This window comes from Pseudonaja textilis, chromosome 3, assembly GCF_049901715.1.
Source record: "Pseudonaja textilis isolate UNSWEBS1 chromosome 3, rPseTex1.2, whole genome shotgun sequence".
Lineage (NCBI taxonomy): Eukaryota > Metazoa > Chordata > Lepidosauria > Squamata > Elapidae > Pseudonaja > Pseudonaja textilis.
Window position 1 is genome coordinate 155,032,274 of NC_141992.1, and position 19,181 is coordinate 155,051,454.

General features: G+C 34.1%; 2 protein-coding genes across 5 annotated transcripts in view; one reads left to right on the forward strand and one right to left on the reverse strand.

The window, feature by feature from the left end:
- Window positions 1-2,998, reverse strand: part of OSBPL1A (oxysterol binding protein like 1A) — a 75,199-nt gene extending 72,201 nt beyond the window's left edge. The window contains exon 1 of the mRNA XM_087931172.1: window positions 2,887-2,998. The gene's annotated coding sequence lies outside the window, so the exon portion shown is untranslated. The remainder of the gene's footprint in view (window positions 1-2,886) is intronic.
- A 9-nt stretch (window positions 2,999-3,007) lies between these two features.
- Window positions 3,008-16,045, forward strand: IMPACT (impact RWD domain protein). 4 transcript variants are annotated; one of them, XR_015743183.1, is made up of 11 exons: window positions 3,008-3,203; window positions 5,229-5,357; window positions 5,919-5,971; window positions 7,557-7,619; window positions 8,325-8,410; window positions 8,979-9,104; window positions 10,088-10,182; window positions 13,657-13,730; window positions 14,104-14,211; window positions 15,092-15,226; window positions 15,685-16,045. XR_015743183.1 is itself a non-coding variant. In XM_026699278.2 (11 exons), exons 1-11 carry the CDS (start codon window positions 3,162-3,164, stop codon window positions 15,751-15,753), a joined length of 966 nt encoding a protein of 321 aa, XP_026555063.1. In that variant the 5' UTR covers window positions 3,050-3,161; the 3' UTR covers window positions 15,754-16,045. The 4 variants fall into 4 exon arrangements, 2 of the variants coding, with proteins under 2 accessions (XP_026555063.1, XP_026555064.1); XR_015743182.1 differs by having other exon boundaries at window positions 3,050-3,203; window positions 8,976-9,104; XM_026699278.2 differs by having other exon boundaries at window positions 3,050-3,203; window positions 8,976-9,104; window positions 14,104-14,194.
- The last annotated feature ends 3,136 nt before the right edge of the window (window positions 16,046-19,181 follow it).

The window sequence follows — 19,181 nt, forward strand, 5'->3', positions numbered from 1 at the left end:
GATTATATGGTTAGTTGCATATAACAATAGAGAAAGTGCCTGTACCATTTATTATTGCCAAGAATATCACTTAAGCTTTATATCATCAGGCAAAGTTGTTTTCATTTGCATAGACATGTGACTCCTCAGTGTTATTTATTTGTGCAGACATGTGCATGCAGGCAGAAAGATACATGGTTTGCTACTTCTGATTTTATTGCATAACTTAAAAAGATTTTTTTCCCTACTTGACACATTTTAAAAAATTGCCCCACACTGCAGTGAAATAAGTTGTTTTTAAAAATATAAGATGATATACGTTTTTTAAAAGAAAATAAAAATAATAACTTGAAATGTGAAATAAAAACAAAACATGAAAGAAACCAGTATATTCTGCTAATTCAGAGTGGCCCTTATTCTGAACTGCTTAGTTTCCCAACCTTCATATTCACCAACTACTAGATAGACAGTATTCTGAACCAATCCATGGGGGAAGAGTCTCTCCTTTAACCATTATTACAAATAGATATAGAAAAAATCTTAAGTTTTTATTATAACATGTATTGCATTTTCATTTAGGCCTATTTTCACTGCCTGTAAATGGGTGGAGGGTCAATATTTGTCCTGAGAATAAGTAATTGCAATACTTAAGTTTTAAAGAAGCAGGACTTCTAGTTTGTTCCTCATCAGAGTCGAGGATAACTATTGAATTATGGGCACTTAAAGGGCATAATTAAATGCTGAAATTGAGTGTGTTGAAAAGAAATAATAGCTAATGATTGAAATTAGCGAACTTAATAAAAGTATTATATTTAATAGAGAGAGTTAAAGGTAAAAAGACTCAAGAGCGCCAGGAAAACTTCAGTACATTTTAAAAAGTGTCTGGTCTTCTCAAGAGTTTGGATTTTGGAACTTAAAAGAAAATAAAAGAAACTTTATTATTGTTATAAAACCATCCAAACAATTACTCAAGAATATGGATTGTTGAACATAAATTCAAAAGATATTGGCTGAAATAATATATTGGACTCTGGGATTGAATATATCTATTAAAGAAGAGGATTTTAACTATTAAGGAAGAGGAAAGAAAAGGAAAAAAAGAGAAGATATAATCGAGAAACTATTTGTTGATATAAGATTGGACTTACAAGAGTCAAGATTGGATTTGCAAGATATAAGGGACATGATAAAAATTAAACTTGAAATGTGCAATTATGTACTACAGAAATTAGAAATGGTGACTCAGCATACACAAGAACAAAATAAACCAGAGTGGGAGGAGTTCTATAAAGAAGAAGCCAACACTGAAGGAGAAAAGTGGGTTGGGGGGAAGAATTACAATTAAAAATTTGTGGTCTGATGGGATGATAAAAGGGAGAATGGTTGGGAAAATGGATAAAGGGAGAGAGAAAAAGCAGAAAAAGGAAGGGCAAAAGAAAAATCATAAGAGGGAGAGAGAAAAGTTTCATAACTGGAATGAGAAATGGAGGGGAATAAGAATGGGAAAAAAGGGAATTAAGAGAAAGGACCAGAAAACAAAGAGGAACAGGAAACAAACAAGGATGAAAAGAAAGTACATTGTCCAAAGAGTGAGACATAATGGGTGAAAAAAAAAGGATAAGGAAGGAGATTCCACAAGATAATAAGTTGTGATGTATAAGAATATATTGAAAATAGTATTTTGTAATGTATAGATGATTCATAATGTGTTTGAGATTGATAATAAGGTAGAATGAAGGTGGTTAGCTCGAATGATTAACCAGAGGGGACAATTATATTGACAGATAAGAATTGATAAAATGACAAATGTGTCAGAAAAAAGTAATATAAGAAATGACAACAGAAATGAGATGAGAATTTTAGATAACATTGTAAAATAAGACATGGGAATGTATTAATATAACATGAATTGGAATTGGATAAGATAAGCTTAATATTTAACAATAATAAGGATGATGCAATATGAAACCAAACAAATATAATGAACAGGTAACTGTGGTCATGTTTGTATTGAGATGTGAAACCTGGAACCACACTGCTTGCCAAATGAGAATTTTTTATTTTAAAAAATAAAATAAAAGCAGGGAGAAAATTGAATAATGGAATTACTAGGTATGTTTAACTGACATGATGGTAGGCATTTGGCGAGTTTTGAAAGGCTGAAAATAAGCATTGAAGGATTATGAATTAATGTGAAATATATGCATTAAGAGATATGATTAATAATGTTAATTTTGCCTAAACTAAAATGTATGATATATTGATGCCACACTATTAATGTATTGTTGTGCATATTCAGATTGAAATAAAAATTTTTTTGGAAAAAAAAGTTTTAAAGAAGCATAAGTTTAGAATCAAGTTACATCAATTTATTAAATTCTTTCCTTGCGGTTTGGTCTATTATTCTATGCTGACTTAAGAGTTCTTTGCAATTGTTTTTTTCTTTTGTAGAAAGGTTTCCATAACCGATTGCAGAAAAGTATCACCTCTCCTTTTGGCATTTTTTTTGTTCCCTTTTGGCATTTTGTGTTTCCGTTATATTTCCTTCTTACTCAAGCCAATTGCAAACTCAGGTCCGTATTCTTGCTCAGAAAACTACATTTAAATCACATCTCACCTCATCCCTATTAATTGAAGCATGGATCCCACCAGGGCTGCCAGGGTTTTTTTCTAAAAAAGGCAAGAATTGGTATTCAAATACACTCAAATACTACATAACCCCCTCCCATAAATCAGTTTTAAACTATGTTATACTTATTTGATACATACAATATAATGTAATGTACAGAAAAATAGATTTTTAAATAAAAACCTGGAAACCCAGATAGACATCGAAACCCTAGATCTGGGTTTAAAAACCCAACACCGGCAACCAAGCCACCCACTTTGTACCACCAACTAGCCGACCTCGGTTTACGAACTCAGTCCCTTTCTCACAATCATCCGCCCCAAGCCTGACGACTCGCAAAGCGTATCGGAAGTTTCCCGGCCGCGCTCAGCGCAGCTCTACTCTGCTCTCAGGGGGTTTCCTCAGTTGAAATGCAGGAGGAGGCGAAGAGCTTCAATCGCACCACTGCGCGTGCGTGGAGTGCAGAAACAACTCGTCCGGCCTTCCCTTCAAAGGGTCTGTGGAGTTCCGTAGGAGTTCCGTAGAACCATGAGATCCTCCTTTCGTCGGAGGAATGGCGGCAGCGGCGAGCGACCAGGAAACAATGCAAAAACAAGTAAGCAATACTCGGCTCCATTTGATAGGAAAGTGGTGTTGATGGTTCGGTTTCAGCCAAGAGGCGACGAGTCTCGTTCTGCGAAGATGACAAAGTGGGTGGTCAGCTTTGGGATTCTTTCCCACATTAGAAACATCCGGCGACCAGGTGGCCACGGAGGGATCAGACATAATTATTCAAGGAAGTTCGTAAGTGGGGAGTTGAAGCAATAAGGCGCTTGCTGCCCGTGCTCTGAGGAACGCTGCCTTTGAACATGGAAGTTCTATTTAGCTATATCATTGTTAATGGTTTTCAAAGCATCTATCGTTAATTAAACATAGGCAATCTGTTGAATGGGTGGAATCTGTCAGCTTAGACTTAGGCTTAGAATAACTTTATTGTCACTTTAAATGTACACTAATCAGCATACATTAAAATGAAATTTAGTTGCATACAGCTCTTAAAGGTCACCAGCCCCAATAAACTAGATAAACATGACAAAAATATTAACAAATAAAAATTATGCATATACTTACATACATTATTATATGTATTATTATGTATTATTAGCTTATTAACTGGTGAATTCTTTGAGCATTTTCTAATAATCTGCTTGTGGAGAAATGGATAACCTAAATACGTGGATACACTGTATAAATGTTTCATGAAGAAAAAAAAATCGTATCCAGTGGGTAATGTGCCTGTTCTGCTCCAGCAATTCTTTCCTATGAGTTATTATACTGTATTTATATATTACTTGCTGCAGATGGTTTACACTATTCCATCAAATCAAATAAACCAAATGGTAATAATGGTAATAATAAAATGGTAATAATAAAACAGTGTACAGTTCTCCATCCACCATGATGGCCACAGTGTAATGTCATCTTACTCCTTGATAATAAAACCTCTATGAAATAGTTCTTCTTAACATGCTGGCTATATTGAAGGAATAAAGCTGCCAACTTATACTTTCTTCCCAAGAAAAAATACTATCCCTTTGTCCATCCCTTGGCAGAAGTTCATCCCATCACAGAATTTACTGTCCGTGTTATTGATCCCTATTGTGCATTTATTCCCTCTGCTTTCACTTGTGGCTGAATGGTGTACAGCAATTGGTAAAACTCTGTGACTTGACTGCTCTCTCCTTTTGTGAAGATCACTGCCCAGAAGAAAATTATTCACAAATCAGTAAAGAAATGCAAAGGCGATTCAAGTTTTGAGAAATGTTTACTACTTCTCCTGCTTTATTATTAATGTCAAGACAGAAGGTTGCAACCGTCAAAGCATGTAAATTTTACAAGTCCACAGTTTCTATGGGCTTTCTCCACTCAGCATAACGTAGCAATAGCACTTAGACTTATATTCTGCTTCACAGTGCTTTACATCCCTCTCTAAGTGGTTTACAGAGTCAGCATATTGTTCCCAACAATCTAGGTCCTCATTTTACTGATCTCAGAAGAATGGAAGGCTGAGTCAATCTTGAGCTGGTGAGAATCAAACTGCTGGCAGCCAGCAATCAGTAGAAGTAGTCTGCAATACTGTATTCTAATCACTGTGTCACCACAGCTTAATGTAATAAAAATGTGCTTACACTTCAAAAACAGAAATAGATGATACTTTGTGCTGCAATGTACAAAAACCATACACAACAGGAAGTAAAAGAAAACCAATGTTTGTTAAAATGTGCATATTTTTACCCAGTGTTTGAAACTAGTGAAAATATCAAATATTTAAAGTCTGAAGTGACTGAATTGCTAGATTCTGTTGTAGCTGATTCTGTTGTAGCTGATCTTTATGTTGGGAGCTTTTTTATATCTCTAATAAAAACTAATTATATATCTTCCACTGCAAACACCTTCAAGTTTCTAGAGAGATACTTATTTCCATTCTCTTTCAGCTATAATTGCAAACCATTTCTGAAAAAACTTGCCAAGAAAACTGCAGGGATTTGTCTTAAAGAATTGGACACGATTGAACGGAAAGAGAAAAAAATGGTTCAAAGTAAAATAACATAAACTAATTATATATAACATAATTTTGCAGACCGAAGAAATTGAAGCTCTGTCAGCTATTTATGGTGATGAATGGTGCACTGTTGATGAAGATGAGAAAATTTTTTGCATTAAAATTAGTGATTGCTCAGCACAGCCAAAGTGGACTCTCAATTTGCAGGTAAGTTTATAGTTATATAATTGGGACTATAGTTTAAAAGTAGATTTCATCAGAGTATAGGGTTTTTCTTTGTAGGTTTTTCTTTTTATTTCTCTAAAACAGTTTTAGTGTTGGATATAATTGTTTCCTTTAAAAATTACTAGTAGTGCATACAGTTTTCCAGAGAATTGGGAAGGGGGAGAATTAAATGTTCTTTATCCTACTGGAGCACCATCTTGTTGATATTAAAAAAGTTGAGCACTCAGATCTATTTATAGAAAAACAAATCATACTGTCTTTATTGTATAGGATTGTATAGTCTAAGACAGGGCTGTCAAACTCGTGGCCCGGGGGCCAGATGCATCACACACTGGCCATGCCCACACCTGATTTTGCGAAGGCAAAAAAAGCCACGTTATGTTACATGACACCACCGTGATGACGTGAGTTTGACACCCCTGGTTTAAGACTATACCTTTTTGTGTAGTTTTATAATGTTACAGTATTTCCAAATTGATTTTATGGATATTTTTCCCAGATATTTTTTTTTAAAGATACTAGTTGACCATTAAAATCTTGCAGGTGATTCTGCCTCCTGACTATCCAACTTCAGCACCACCTATTTATCAACTTAAGTAAGTACATGCTTTCCAGAACAAAATATCATTTTAATAATAGGCAACTCTTACTACAACCCTCCCCAAATAATTTTGTTATGCTGTAACAGAAACTCTGAAATATTTTCATCTTTTAGCTTTCCCACATAGCAGCCACATCTGTTTTATTGCCAGACACCAATAGCTGATAATATGTAGCTTTAATTTCTGTTTGAGCCTTTTCTTTTATAATAGCTATTTTGTTTTGCTTTCAATATTCAATAATATGTTTCTGTTTTATTTTGTACTCCTTTTATTTTGGGCTGTATTATTTGTTGGTTCTGTTGTTAAACTTTGCTGGCCAGTCTATAGGTTGTGAATATATGATATAAAAAGGAATACAATGAATGAATAAAGAAATTCATATTTTTAAAAGAGTTGGGAGAAAAAGGATGCAGTTATGTAGAACTGATATAGAAAATACCTGAATAAAGAGAAAGATCTTCAACAATTGTTCAAAAAATACTATGGGCACCTCACACCTCTCAGAGAGGGAACATTTCAAAGTGCAGACATCAACCAAAAAGACGTGTACCCATATCTCCAACGTCTCATTATCAGATTGATTACTAGAGTTCTTGGGAAGAGAAACAGAAGTTATGTGACTCCCCTTATGGTATAATTATCTGGATTAATTTCAGTCTAGAAATGGTATTGATTACTCTAGTAGATGATTGCTGTCAAGATTTAGATGGAGGATGTGTATCCTCTTCTTAAGTTTTCAGTGACATTAAATACCATCAGCCACGGTATTTTGGGGGTTGCTTGTCAGTGTTGAGGATTGGAGACATTTTGATGTATGGTTCTTTTGTTTACTGAGTGGGTAGTCCTAATCAATTGTCATCAATCAATCAACTGGCCTTGCATAGTCTAGAGTGGGGTACTCAGGGATTGGCATTTCTATTTTACGTATGTGTGAAATTGCAAGGAGAGGTCATTCAGTAATTCAGGATGTTGAATAATGAGTAGGTAATATAGTCAACTTCTCATTACTTTTATTTACTACTATCTGATCTAGATAAATTCTGTCTATCTAACACATTTAGACCAGCAGGGAACCTTGTAGGTTCCTTCCCCTTGAGACATGAAGGTGGTGGAAACTCCAAAGCAGACTTTCTCAGTCATAACTTCCTTTCCCTGCAATAGTATACTTCCCATGGTCAGGTTGGCTCCCATCTTACTTTCATTTTACCAGCATGCTATAACAATGTCTTTCTGAAGAGCCTTTGGTAGAGGGGTATTACCTGACCGGAAGCAGCTGCTGATGGAACACTGAAAGTTTAGGTCATAGTTTCTGAAGTTCAGCAACTTTAAGACATGTGGACCAACTCCCAAAATGTCAGAATTATTACTTAAACATAGATGCAATCCATAGAATTGGGGGGCATACGTGTTTATTGTAATAATTATATTCCATACAATATAAGTTAAAAAAATAAGGGTACATATTTAATAATTATATTGTAATTATACTTATTAATAACGTGTAATTTTTATGGTACATAAATAGGATATGGTTTAGAGAATGCTATCAATAGAACCTGGCATGTTCATTATGTTCCAGTGCTCCTTGGATTTTACAAAAGGAGTATGCAGAACTGGCAAATCATCTAGAAGTAATCTATGTGTAAGTACTATATATTTCTGTCCTGTTTTAATGTACAGCTTTAAAAACGTACAGTATTTGTATTTTCAAAAATCTAAATACTCATAATTCCAGCAGGTGGCAGTACAATGCAGAAAGTATAGTAAAACAGATACCTCTCCAAAACATTTAGATACCTAGATTTTATACAGGGAGAATGGGCCTCTTTTCTTTCATGATCAGAATTTCTTCAAGAATAATGTTTGGGATCCAGAGATCTACACGATCAAAACCTATGTCAGTTAAATTTCATACATTCTTGCAACAAAGTACTGCCTACCCCAAATTGCTTTTGCAAGCCCTCTTAAAGTTACATGGTGATAATAATGGCATGTAATAAAGAGGCATTTTAGAAACTCTTTTGTTTGGTGCAGCACAACTGTGCATTCTAAAGATTCTAGTTAAACCCATGCTGAGAGATCTGAATAGACTCATTTTGAGAAAGCCCCTGTTGAATGACATAGGTGCTGATCGGTGTTCCCTATTTGGATCATTACTTTATATAAAAGTGATTATCTAGGAGAAAGTTTAGAGAGAAAAAAATGGTATTTTACATAAGGTCAATTTACCAGGTGCCTTGGGGGAGGGGCTTATTCTGTGATATTAAAATATAGGATTTTTCGCACACAGTTCTTATTTTTACACTAAGAGCTTCTTGATATATCATCTGTAATTGGCTTGTTTCAGACAGAACCTTGGTGAAAGCATTCTTTATTTGTGGGTGGAGAAGATACGCGAGGTTTTGATAGAAAAATCCCAGTCATCAGAATCGGGTAATATGTGATGTGTTGTTTGGCCTCTTTGTATAGCAGAAAATTGGCTTGTAATTGAAGATAAGTAGAAGGTCTTTATGGACAAAATGAAATGTAGCAATATGAGGGGCATTATGGCAGCATAGCAAATGGGCCAAACTTTTACACTTTGAAATGTTTGCTATCTTGCCCGTCCACTTACCTGCATTTTAGTTTCTATATGTGATTTGCTTAGTCATTTTAATATTGACACCGGGTCACGTTTAGGTGCATATTGTTGGTATTGCAGTTTTATATTTCAGAGAGTGAGCAGGTGAAATATGCAAGCTTTATGAATTGGATAGATAGACAGATAGACAGGCAGGCAGGTAGGCAGGCAGACGAAGCGTTACATATTTCAAGTTTGATAGAAAACACATAAGGGTCAGGAAAATACTACAAGCACCTGTAAATCTTTAAATATAAAAATTAAATAAAGATATATTTGGCAAATATCATGGAAGTGGAATTTTAATTACTGATTTCTTTAGAGCTGTTTCCACTGAAATACTGTTAAATATTAACTGGCATCATTTTTTTTTACCAGTAGGCCCAGATAATAAAAAAATTACAGAAGAAACAGATGTGGATTATGAAGAAGAATTTGCACTGGAATATCAACCTCTTCCAGATTGTACAGCTATGATGTTGAATTTTGATCTGTCTGAAAAAAAAGGTAAAAGGTATTGCTGTCCCATTATATTTCACTTAAGCTTATATAAAAATAAAGAGGGAAAGCAGCTGAATGGATGTGATTACACGAAGCCCCTGTGAAGAGAATGAGATCATAACAACAGAGAAGTTGCTCTATATTGAGACAAGTCTCTGGTTCATCTAGTTTTGGAATATTAACACAGATTGCCTTGAGCATTAGGTAATGAGAGTGCTTTTTTCTTCTTTGATAATGGGATGGATATAGACCTCCTACTTGTCAAACTTTACCATTGTACAAAGGTGTGACAGGGCCGTGCAGTTTTCTCTGACCCCCTTCCTTATGTCCCTATGTCAGATATGAATATCTGAATTGGGGAAAATGTTGAAATAAATACTGCTTCGGGATCTGCATAGGATTCCAACATACATGTGCATATGCATATACATATACTGTACATATACATATACAGTTGCTTATGTTTCCATATCTCAGATATTTGTTAAGACTATATAGTCCTTTGATTTCTAGGAGATACTTCATGATGCATGGGTTCTAAGCAAATATGTCAGTTTCTAAAATTTAGAGTTCCTGTTAAAATGAGAAAGGAACAAATAAGAGAATTCTAAGATGGAGGAACCTTAGTTCCTTAACCTGGGTTATCTTAATTTTTTTGTAAACAGTACAGAGAAATACTGGTGATTAGATTATATGAGCTAAATGTGAACTACAGTCTGTCTCTTTGCATTCTTCTATCTTGTTTCCTAGTTTGAGACAACCCGTGCTTTGCATTTGGCTGAAAAACAGGATTAAAGTCTTGAAAGCAATAAGTATAGAAAAGGAAAATTTTAAAGATTGATGAACTTGACTAGAAATCATTGTTGTTAATATTTAAAGAGCCCAGAGATAATATTTGTGAAGAAAATATTTCAGAAATTCTATTTGAAATAGGTAGAAAAAGTTCAGTAAGCCATCCTGGCACAAAATCTGAATTTTTCAATTTTCAGATGAAGAGTTACCTCCAATCTATCATGGGAACCCAATTACAGACCGAAGAAGCACATTTCAGGCACATTTAGCACCTGTTGTGTGCCTCAAACAGGTTAGTAAAGCCTGCTTTCAACCAATCATATCGGTTTGTTATTCAGTAGGTTATACCTTTGGGTTCAGCATATTCATATCTATAAATTAACTGAAAGAACATCAGATAACTGCTTGATAACTTTCTGAGTCTGCAGGCCTCATTATCCCATTCAGTAATTGATTCATCTAGAACTTTATATAAGGTGGAGATTCTGATTTTATTTTTTGGCTCTAATGTCTGTAAACAGTAGTATGTTATGATACCTGTTTGTCTCAGGTTGAGTGATCTTATGGGTAAGTTGTTGTGAAGAAGGATTTTTGATTATGTGGATTGGAAACAGGGCCATGCTGCTGCGGAAAAATACTATATCAATGCATTATGTTGACTGATGAACAACTGGAAGTGAAAATAGACTTGGGCATTTCGCTTGTAACCTACGCAAATGTGTGGAAAATGTGTAATCAAGAAAGGATATCTCAGTGCATTATACATTTAGCTTACTCTCTGGCAATTTATACTATACCACTTCTTTATGGACAGGCCCATTAATACGTGAATAGAAAATGAATGAAAGATTTGATATAGGCTGAAAGAAGATTAGAATGAGGCTAGAGAAGGCTGAAATCATTCTAAGACATTCATAGACAAGAATGACAGATAAGAAATAAAAGAATAGAAAATAATTGTCTGGGATATTAAGAGGCTTAATATTACTGAAACAAATATTAAATTCCAGGATTAACTCATGGACAAGCAAAGGAAACCAGTTAGAAACTTTTATTGTCTTATAAAAAATACCAGGCCGTGGAATGGGCAGGATAACAGGACTGAAGGAAAAAGAATAAAGGAAAAAGAATAAAGAATTTTGAATGCTCTGGGAGACATAGCAATGTGGCAAAGTATTCATGAAGGCAAAGTATGACATCTACTTTAGTGTCCACCAATTCAGATAGAACTTCTTTTCAAATGGTTAGTGTATAAGATGACATTAGGCACTACCTGCTAATTAGAGAATATTATTTTGAGAAAGCTCACAAACAACATGACTTTCTAGCTGCTTTTTCTACAAAACTCATCTTATTAAGCAATTTTTGTCTATTCTATAATAATAGCATTATTTTTAGTGCTGGTCTGATATCTGGACTGCATCATTATCTGTTGGTATCTAAGAGTTTATGGTAAATAGTTTATGGTAAATAAGTTATTTGGTGAGTCATAATTTTCTTTTCCTGGTGTGTTTTTATGCAAAAAAACCACCAATGTTTTAATTACAATTGTCATCTTTATCATTAGATGTTCAGAAATGTTTTAAACAGAAAGGCAGGATATAATTTTAATTAAAAACAGTTATAATTATTGTAAATGTCTTGTCTCAGGTCCTTATATTAGCAAAATATACAAAAATGCATTAGCCATGACAGGTAGGTAACTGGGTAGAAGCAACTATATTAATAGGCAGTGTTGCAAGTTGTCGTTCAGAGATTTTGACAATGCCAGTTTATCTACCTCTACTATCATGTCTGTGACTAAAGGATCACATAACATCTCACTTAAGGTTATTCAACAGTCACATAGATCAGAGAGCATCATGGATGGGCAGATAAAATATACGTACAAAGGTCATATTGATTAGAAATGGGTGGTCCCCAGTTCTCAAGTTGTTGGACCCCAGTGTCCATTATCCAGAACTGCAGCAATTAAGGTTTTTGTTGATTGGACTTCACCAATATATGGAAGACTATGGATTACCCGCTTGTGAGGCCTATTTGTTTTGGGATAAGTTCCATTACACTCAAAGTTTTTCATACACTGCTTTTCTTCATGCATGTGTCTCATGATGTTCCAATTTATTCCTTTTTACATGTGTTGTGGAACGTTTTTGTTATATACAAATGAACCACTAAGTAATTGTTGCACTGTTTATTTAGCCACCTTGTCCTCCTTGGTCACTTGTCTTGGCCTTTTAACTAAGATCAAATGTAGGAAGACAGATATTGTATATAGGGAATATGAGCTACGCTTCAGTGTTCTCACTGGCATAGTAAGAGTATTTGCTTTGAAATAATGGAAACACAACAAAAATAAATATTGAAGATGTATTTTGATAACTCTAGAGGAATGACTTTTCTCTTTTGAATTAAATGCTGTTTGCTTGCCAGACATGTTTTCTCAAGCTCTCAGAGTTTTAATATTGTTTTGCTGAAAGTGGTATTAATTATACATTGTTTATGAAAACAGTTTCTTTACTTTATTATGTAGGGAAGTGTAATCTCTCTGATAAGAATAATACAGTTGTTACTATATTTGAAGGGAGACAGGAGAAAGACAACTTAAAAATTACAGCCTAATTATTTATTGAAATCTTTTGTGACTGTAATGCAGACAATTGAAACAAATGTGTTAGGGAAGACATATTTATTACTATAAGCTAACCCATTGGATTCTGTAATTTACTAGGCAGGATGCAAGTAAAGTTAAAATATTTCAATCCTGTGCATTTTGATTTCTTAGAAGAAAGGCACTACAGAATATAGCGACTTAAGTATCACTAATGGGCTAGTCATACTTAGAGTGGATTTCCTGATTTGTATAAGTGTATTCTTACACATAGGCCTAAATCTAGATGCAACTCAACAATCTGAAGTATGAATGTTCAATACCAAAGATCACATACTGATTAATCTGCTAATTTAATTACTGCTGTTTCATATTTTTCTTCAAGGACCATTTGAGTTTCTATCAATTGGGTAGTTTTTTGTGCCATCTGTTGAGAATTGATTTGTTTTGATGACAATATTGGTAATATTATTTCTACCATTTAATGTGAAATCTGAAAGCTGTTCTGTTTTCTTTTCTTTTTTTTGAAAACAATTTTATTGGTTTTTTAAAACAAAACAAAACAAACAAAACATAAAAACATCAGCTCTCTTCCAAAAGCTGCTCTATTTTTATGAATATTAACACCGTCAATTTATATCTTGTTTTTACATCTCTTTCCATAATTTTTTGTTCTATAATTTTTGCCTGCTTGATTTCTTTATTTTATCTATAATGCTTTTTAAATATTACAATAAATGCCTTGCATCCTAAATTCTTACTCAGTTCAGTTGAGGAGAAAAGTTACTTCTGGGCATTTGTTATCTCCCTGTTGTCTATTGTATCATCTGTTCCTAAGGATTTACCAAATCTTGGAAGCAGAGTTCCCTGAAGGAGCAATTCTGTGATCTCTTTTCTGTTGAAGGGAAGGAAGTTAGAATTCAAGCATATGTTTCTGCCCCAATTGTCAGTGAAGACTGACTCTCAAAATGGCTAGAAAGTACAATCCATTCTAAGAGAGAGTTTGTTGGCTAAAAGATACATTCTATATTCTTCAATCAAAGTTGCACTAACTTGTATTTGAATATACAAGATTTAAGCATCAATAAGGAGTTAGTAAGATTTCCAAGTAAAGTACAGAAATCCTAATTATTATCTGAAACTTTTTCTTCCAAGGTGAAAAATATTCTTGCTGAGTTGTACAAAAATAAGAAAATAGCCAGTGCTACTCACAACATATATGCTTACAGGTGAGTAGCTAAGGTTTGCTAGTAATTACTGCAAAAATAATGAAGAGGATAAAAATCCACTAATTAATGTTCTGTTTCTTGGATCTGTATGTTCAGACTCAATGATTTGCACATGGTTATTCATGGATTATGGAGGTGGGGATTATTACTTTATTATTTTTCTTTTTATTTCTTTTTTACGGTGTTTTTATGACCTTGTAATTCACCTTGAGTCGCCATGTGTGAGTAGGTGGCAATATAAATTTTCTAAATAAATTATTCATGGATTTTAGAGAATTTTATAAAAGCAGTAGGTTGATAAGCAAGCAAATATAATATGATATAGAATGAGACACATATTTCCATTATAATCTAGTATTGTTCTTATTTTAAGGATATACTGTGAAGACAAGCAGACTTTTTTACAAGATTGTGAAGATGATGGTGAAACAGCCGCTGGGGGTCGTCTTCTCCATCTTATGCAGGTGAAAGGAATCAATTGGTAACAAGATATTTTTTATACTTTGTAGCCATAACATTTATGATCAGAAAATTCATAGCCTTAGCACTATAATCAGACAAATTTTTGTCAGTGGATATAGCCCATTTGAGAGTATTATTTGTTATTTAGAATATTTTGACCAATGATGAAATTGTGACAAGAGATCAATAATATTTGATATATTGAATGAAAATATTACTAATTTCCATAACTATAAAGTGGCGTGTTTAAAGTTCTCCCTCTTATATCTAACTTTTTCTTGCCTGTGATTCATATCACTGTCTGCACAGAATGAATAGTTTTAGAATGAACTAATATCCAGCTTTTCCAATAATTTCTTTGTGGACTATAAGTCCATCATCCAAAACAAAATTGTAGGTTACATTATCTGAAAAAACTTAGATTGGAAAGGCAATGCTATGGCAAATAGGTAAGATCTAGGTTTGCTTTGCCTTGGAAGAGTACGGAAAATAAATACGAAGCATCTAGCTATCTTTTCAATTGTTGCTGATGGTCTGGGATAAACAAGAGTTTAAAGTTACAGGAAAAAACTTTGAATTTATCAGCTTCCCCCATCTTTCTCCTATTAGAAAGCAGAAGCTCTGCTTTCAGAAGTTTTTGTTTAAAGCTAATATCAAATTTGCATGGTGTCTGAAAATGAATACCTGATAAAACGGATTTAATGGCATCAGCCACAACTATCAAGATGGCTTGCTTTAAGTCATGGATTCTATGCTGCAAAGGTATGTTTTTGGACAATGATATTTTGCAGATAGTATGGGGTTGCGCTGATAATTAAGAAATGCTCGTATGTAATAAAATGAATCAGATAATTGTGAATCATCTGCTAAATATGAATATGTGATTTTTAAAAATATAGATCCTGAATGTCCACAATGTTTTGGTGGTGGTGTCTCGCTGGTATGGTGGTATCCTTCTAGGACCAGATCGTTTCAAACACATCAACAATTGTGCCAGAAATATACTTGTGGAGCAGAATTACACTAATATATCTGTAAGTTTTTAGTAAAACATCTGTCGCATTAGCTTCCTTCTGAAATGTTCCTTTCGGTATGGGTAAGGGTAGAGCTGAAATGCACGCCTAACATCAGTGACAGTGAATGCTATCTACAATACATCCAGTAAGTGAATTTATTTTATCAAATTTATTTTTTATTTAAGAAAAAAATATGAAAACTTGGTTGTAAGTTTTTCTCATTTAAACAATTACAAACCTTTTATTACATTTATAACCATTTTTTACCCAACACAAATAATACTAAATAATTTATATATATAAAACTTTTCCCAAAGCATTCATGACAGGGATAAAGTAAGTGTAATACAATATTAATTTTAGGTAATTAACCCTGACTATATGCTTGCAATGTTCAGAAAAGCATGTGATCTATGTAAAAAAGTAACATTAATTAGATATGTTTATCTGATTTTTTTTATAATTTATTTCTCTAGCAAAATTCTTCTAAGCCTCTTGGAAAGAACAAAAGAATGAGAAAAGACAAGAAGAAAGCAGAACATTGATGTATTGTGCAGAATTACATAGCAGTATTTCATCTTTTGACTGTCACCACTCAGTGACTCTCTATGACTTAATATTCTAAACTTTTGTTCCAAAAGTGTGCAAACACTTTGCAATAATAACATCTTTTTTTGTAAGAAAATCCAGCAATTACAGCAGTGGCAGTAGACCCAGAAAACACCTTCAATTTGTTCACTGTTTCAACTGCTCAAAAATTAAAGTCTTTCAATATAAAAGCTTCCTTCTGAATTTAGTCTTTGATTTGTTAAAAAACAATAAATAAGTAAGAAAGAATTTCACTATCTTCTCTTTTTTAAATGAATCATTGCAGTTGTTAAAAGAGTAATACAGTTAAGTTAATCCGGCTTCCCCATTTGCTGCTTGTCAGAAGGTTGCAAAAGATGATCAAATGACCCTGAGACACTGCAACTGTCATAAATATGAACCAGCTGTCAAATATCAGAATGTAAATCATGTTGACCATGAGGATGCTACAAAGGTCATAAGTGTGGAAAATGGTCATCAGTCACTTTTTTTCAGTGCCGTAAGTTTGAACAGTCACTAAATGAACTGTTGTAAGTAGAGATCTATCTGTATTTAAGTCTGAATTTATTATTTTTTAAATTTTTGAGGTAATTATGCTAAGTGTTATAGACATAGTCATATTGAATACAATAGATCAGATTATTTCTGACACACTTTCTCAAATCCTAGTAAAGAATGTTGATCGTCTTCAACTACCAGAGTAAAACTACCTTTGGCAGTATTTTTTTAAAAAATATTAAAATGTCTCCTTTTTTTTTGGAATACTCTCAACTTTGAATGAAATACAACAGTTCTCAGGAGTCAAAAACAACTCTTGCAAAGAATCATTTACATCAGGGGTGTCAAACTTGTGGCCTGGAGGCTGGATGTGTTACGCTGGCATGCCCAGTCAATTGAAGGAACAAACTACTGGAGGTGTTGAATTATCTCAAAATAAATTAAGGTGAGGAAGAGGGGAGGAAAGAGAAAATAGTATCTTTTGTTCTAGATTGCTGCAACCAGGGAAGTTTTATTAATGAACCCTGCCTTAGAGCAACACTATGAATAGTTACTTATTGATGGAGAAGCCCTTGCAAAAGAAATAGCGCTGGGCTAGGACTCTGTTATCCTATGTAACAGCTCTCCAATTTGCCTTGAACTGATCCTTGCTAATCCACACACACATATCTCTACAGGCCTCCCAACTGAATATTAATGAGGTCTGCCTGCTCAGCATCTCAACCTAGACAAGATTAACCAGGTGCTCTGACCTGCTGAGATACTGAACTGTGGATTGGGCTACAAAAAACAAGGGGAATGTACACATGTGTAAATAAATAGCAAGGATATGCAGGTCTTTGGCTTCCATTCTGAAAATGTGTTTCAGAATGGGGATGGGTACCCACATCAACCACACTTATGGGGGTCTTTCTAAAGAATCTACATTTTTGCTTGGCTTGCACGGTAGCTATGCACTGTAAGAAAAATAACCTTTTGACTTAAGAAGGTTGCAGAGTTAGAAGGTACACCTGTTATACCTTGCCCCATCCTGATAATGCTTTCTAAACTCAATCAAGTATTTTCCCGGGATTGCATAAGTACCATTTAGCTTCTTTAAATAGGTATCTTTGCCTTACGGAGTTTCAAGGTGCTTCATATTCCTAATAAATTGCTATTGTGAAGAACAGCAGTAATCTTTAAATAAAACAAAAGAAAATCCATTACTGTTGTTAATTGGGAAGTTTATTTACTTTCCAAAATTATAAACAGAAGTTGTTTCTGTTATCTTACCATAACTGTAGATGCACAATGTATATATTAAGCAAGGGAGATCAATAGTTGTTTTTACATCAGATTTGTTCTTTTAAATCTGAGTTCACCCTGACCTCCCCAACTTTTGTAGAGCATTCCAAAAAAGAGTGGGCATTGTGACAGTTACACAACCAAATAGAAGAGTGCTAGCCAAGTAAGTCTCATGATCCCTTTTTTATAAGTAAGACTGTTCTCCTTAAAGCTATAGTACAAGGCCGGTCTTCGGCCAAGTGCCATTATATATAAGCCATTATATATAACATCCTCACTGTTAGAGAGGGTGAAACAAGTAAAAGAGATAGAATACCTATTTCCATAAAAGTGAGAATAGGCCTTAGAAAAGTAACTTTACATAAATCTTTTTTGATTGTCTTCGTAAATCTGAAATTGAACTGTAAAGAATTTGCAATTGTGGTGGGAATAAATAAAATAATCCAGTTTCTTAGCTGACAGATCTGGCCTATCTTGTGCAAGGAATATTTGGACTGGAAAAAATGAGCTTCATTAAGATTTGTTCAAAGCAGGAGAGATGTTCTTGTATGGCCAACTTCCTACAACCCCTAAGTATCCCCTGAGAAAATCCCACAGCTTGACATAGCATTATGCCCAGTATCCTTTAAAACTGGGAAAGGTTTGGAATTTGGATTTAAGAAAAAAGGAAAAATAACCAACTTGTTTTTGAAAGTAAGTGATAAATTCCCCCCATATTTCTTGGGAATAGATGTGTTCCCAAGATGCTGGTGATGACAGAATGGGATATTTGCACCTTTAATTAAAAAAAATAAACATGCATGGTATCATCAATAGCTGTGATTTAAAAAAACAAATTTTATAGCCACCATTTGTAAAGGCCACAGAAATTGTTCCTAAAGGAGCAGATTTTTTTGGAAAAAAAAAGGCTATTATAGATGCAAAAACTTGCCTTTAAAGGACCATATTTATCCTAATAAAGGAAAATGATTAATTACCCAACAAATCTTACTGAATTAGAGGACACTTGCTCCATTTGCTTATCTTTAGTATGCAAAGCTGCACAAATCTGCCCTCAGACAAACAACTGCTGGGAGACCCTATAGTTATGAATCTTGCATTTATAATTTTGACTCTTGCTATGAATCAACCATGCTTTTCACTTTGGGATTTACATTCTATTTAGGCTATGAAGTCTTTGGGGAGTGAACCGGTTTTGTAGCTATATTTTAGAGGAACAATTATGGAAGAACCGAGAAGATGATTAGATGATATGGATATCCTGTACTTCAAGTTTGATTCCAAAAAGATGCTTTACAGAGCATAGAAGAGTGAACTTGGGCCTACCTGCTCTCCTTTAAAGCAGCCATACCTTTTCTTAAATCAATAGGTAGCTGCAGAAGGCAGCTGCACAATCTGGGGAAAAGACATGGCTGCTTTAAAGACTTGGTGATAAACAAAGTCATTGGGGAAGCCAGATTCATTTAACAACCATGTTACTAACTTAGCAACTGTGGTGATTCACTTGTGGCAAAAAAGAGAATAAAATGGGTGCAAAAGTCATTTAACAAATGTCTCATTTAGCCCACATAAATTTTGTGCTCCATTGTGGTTCTAAATCAAG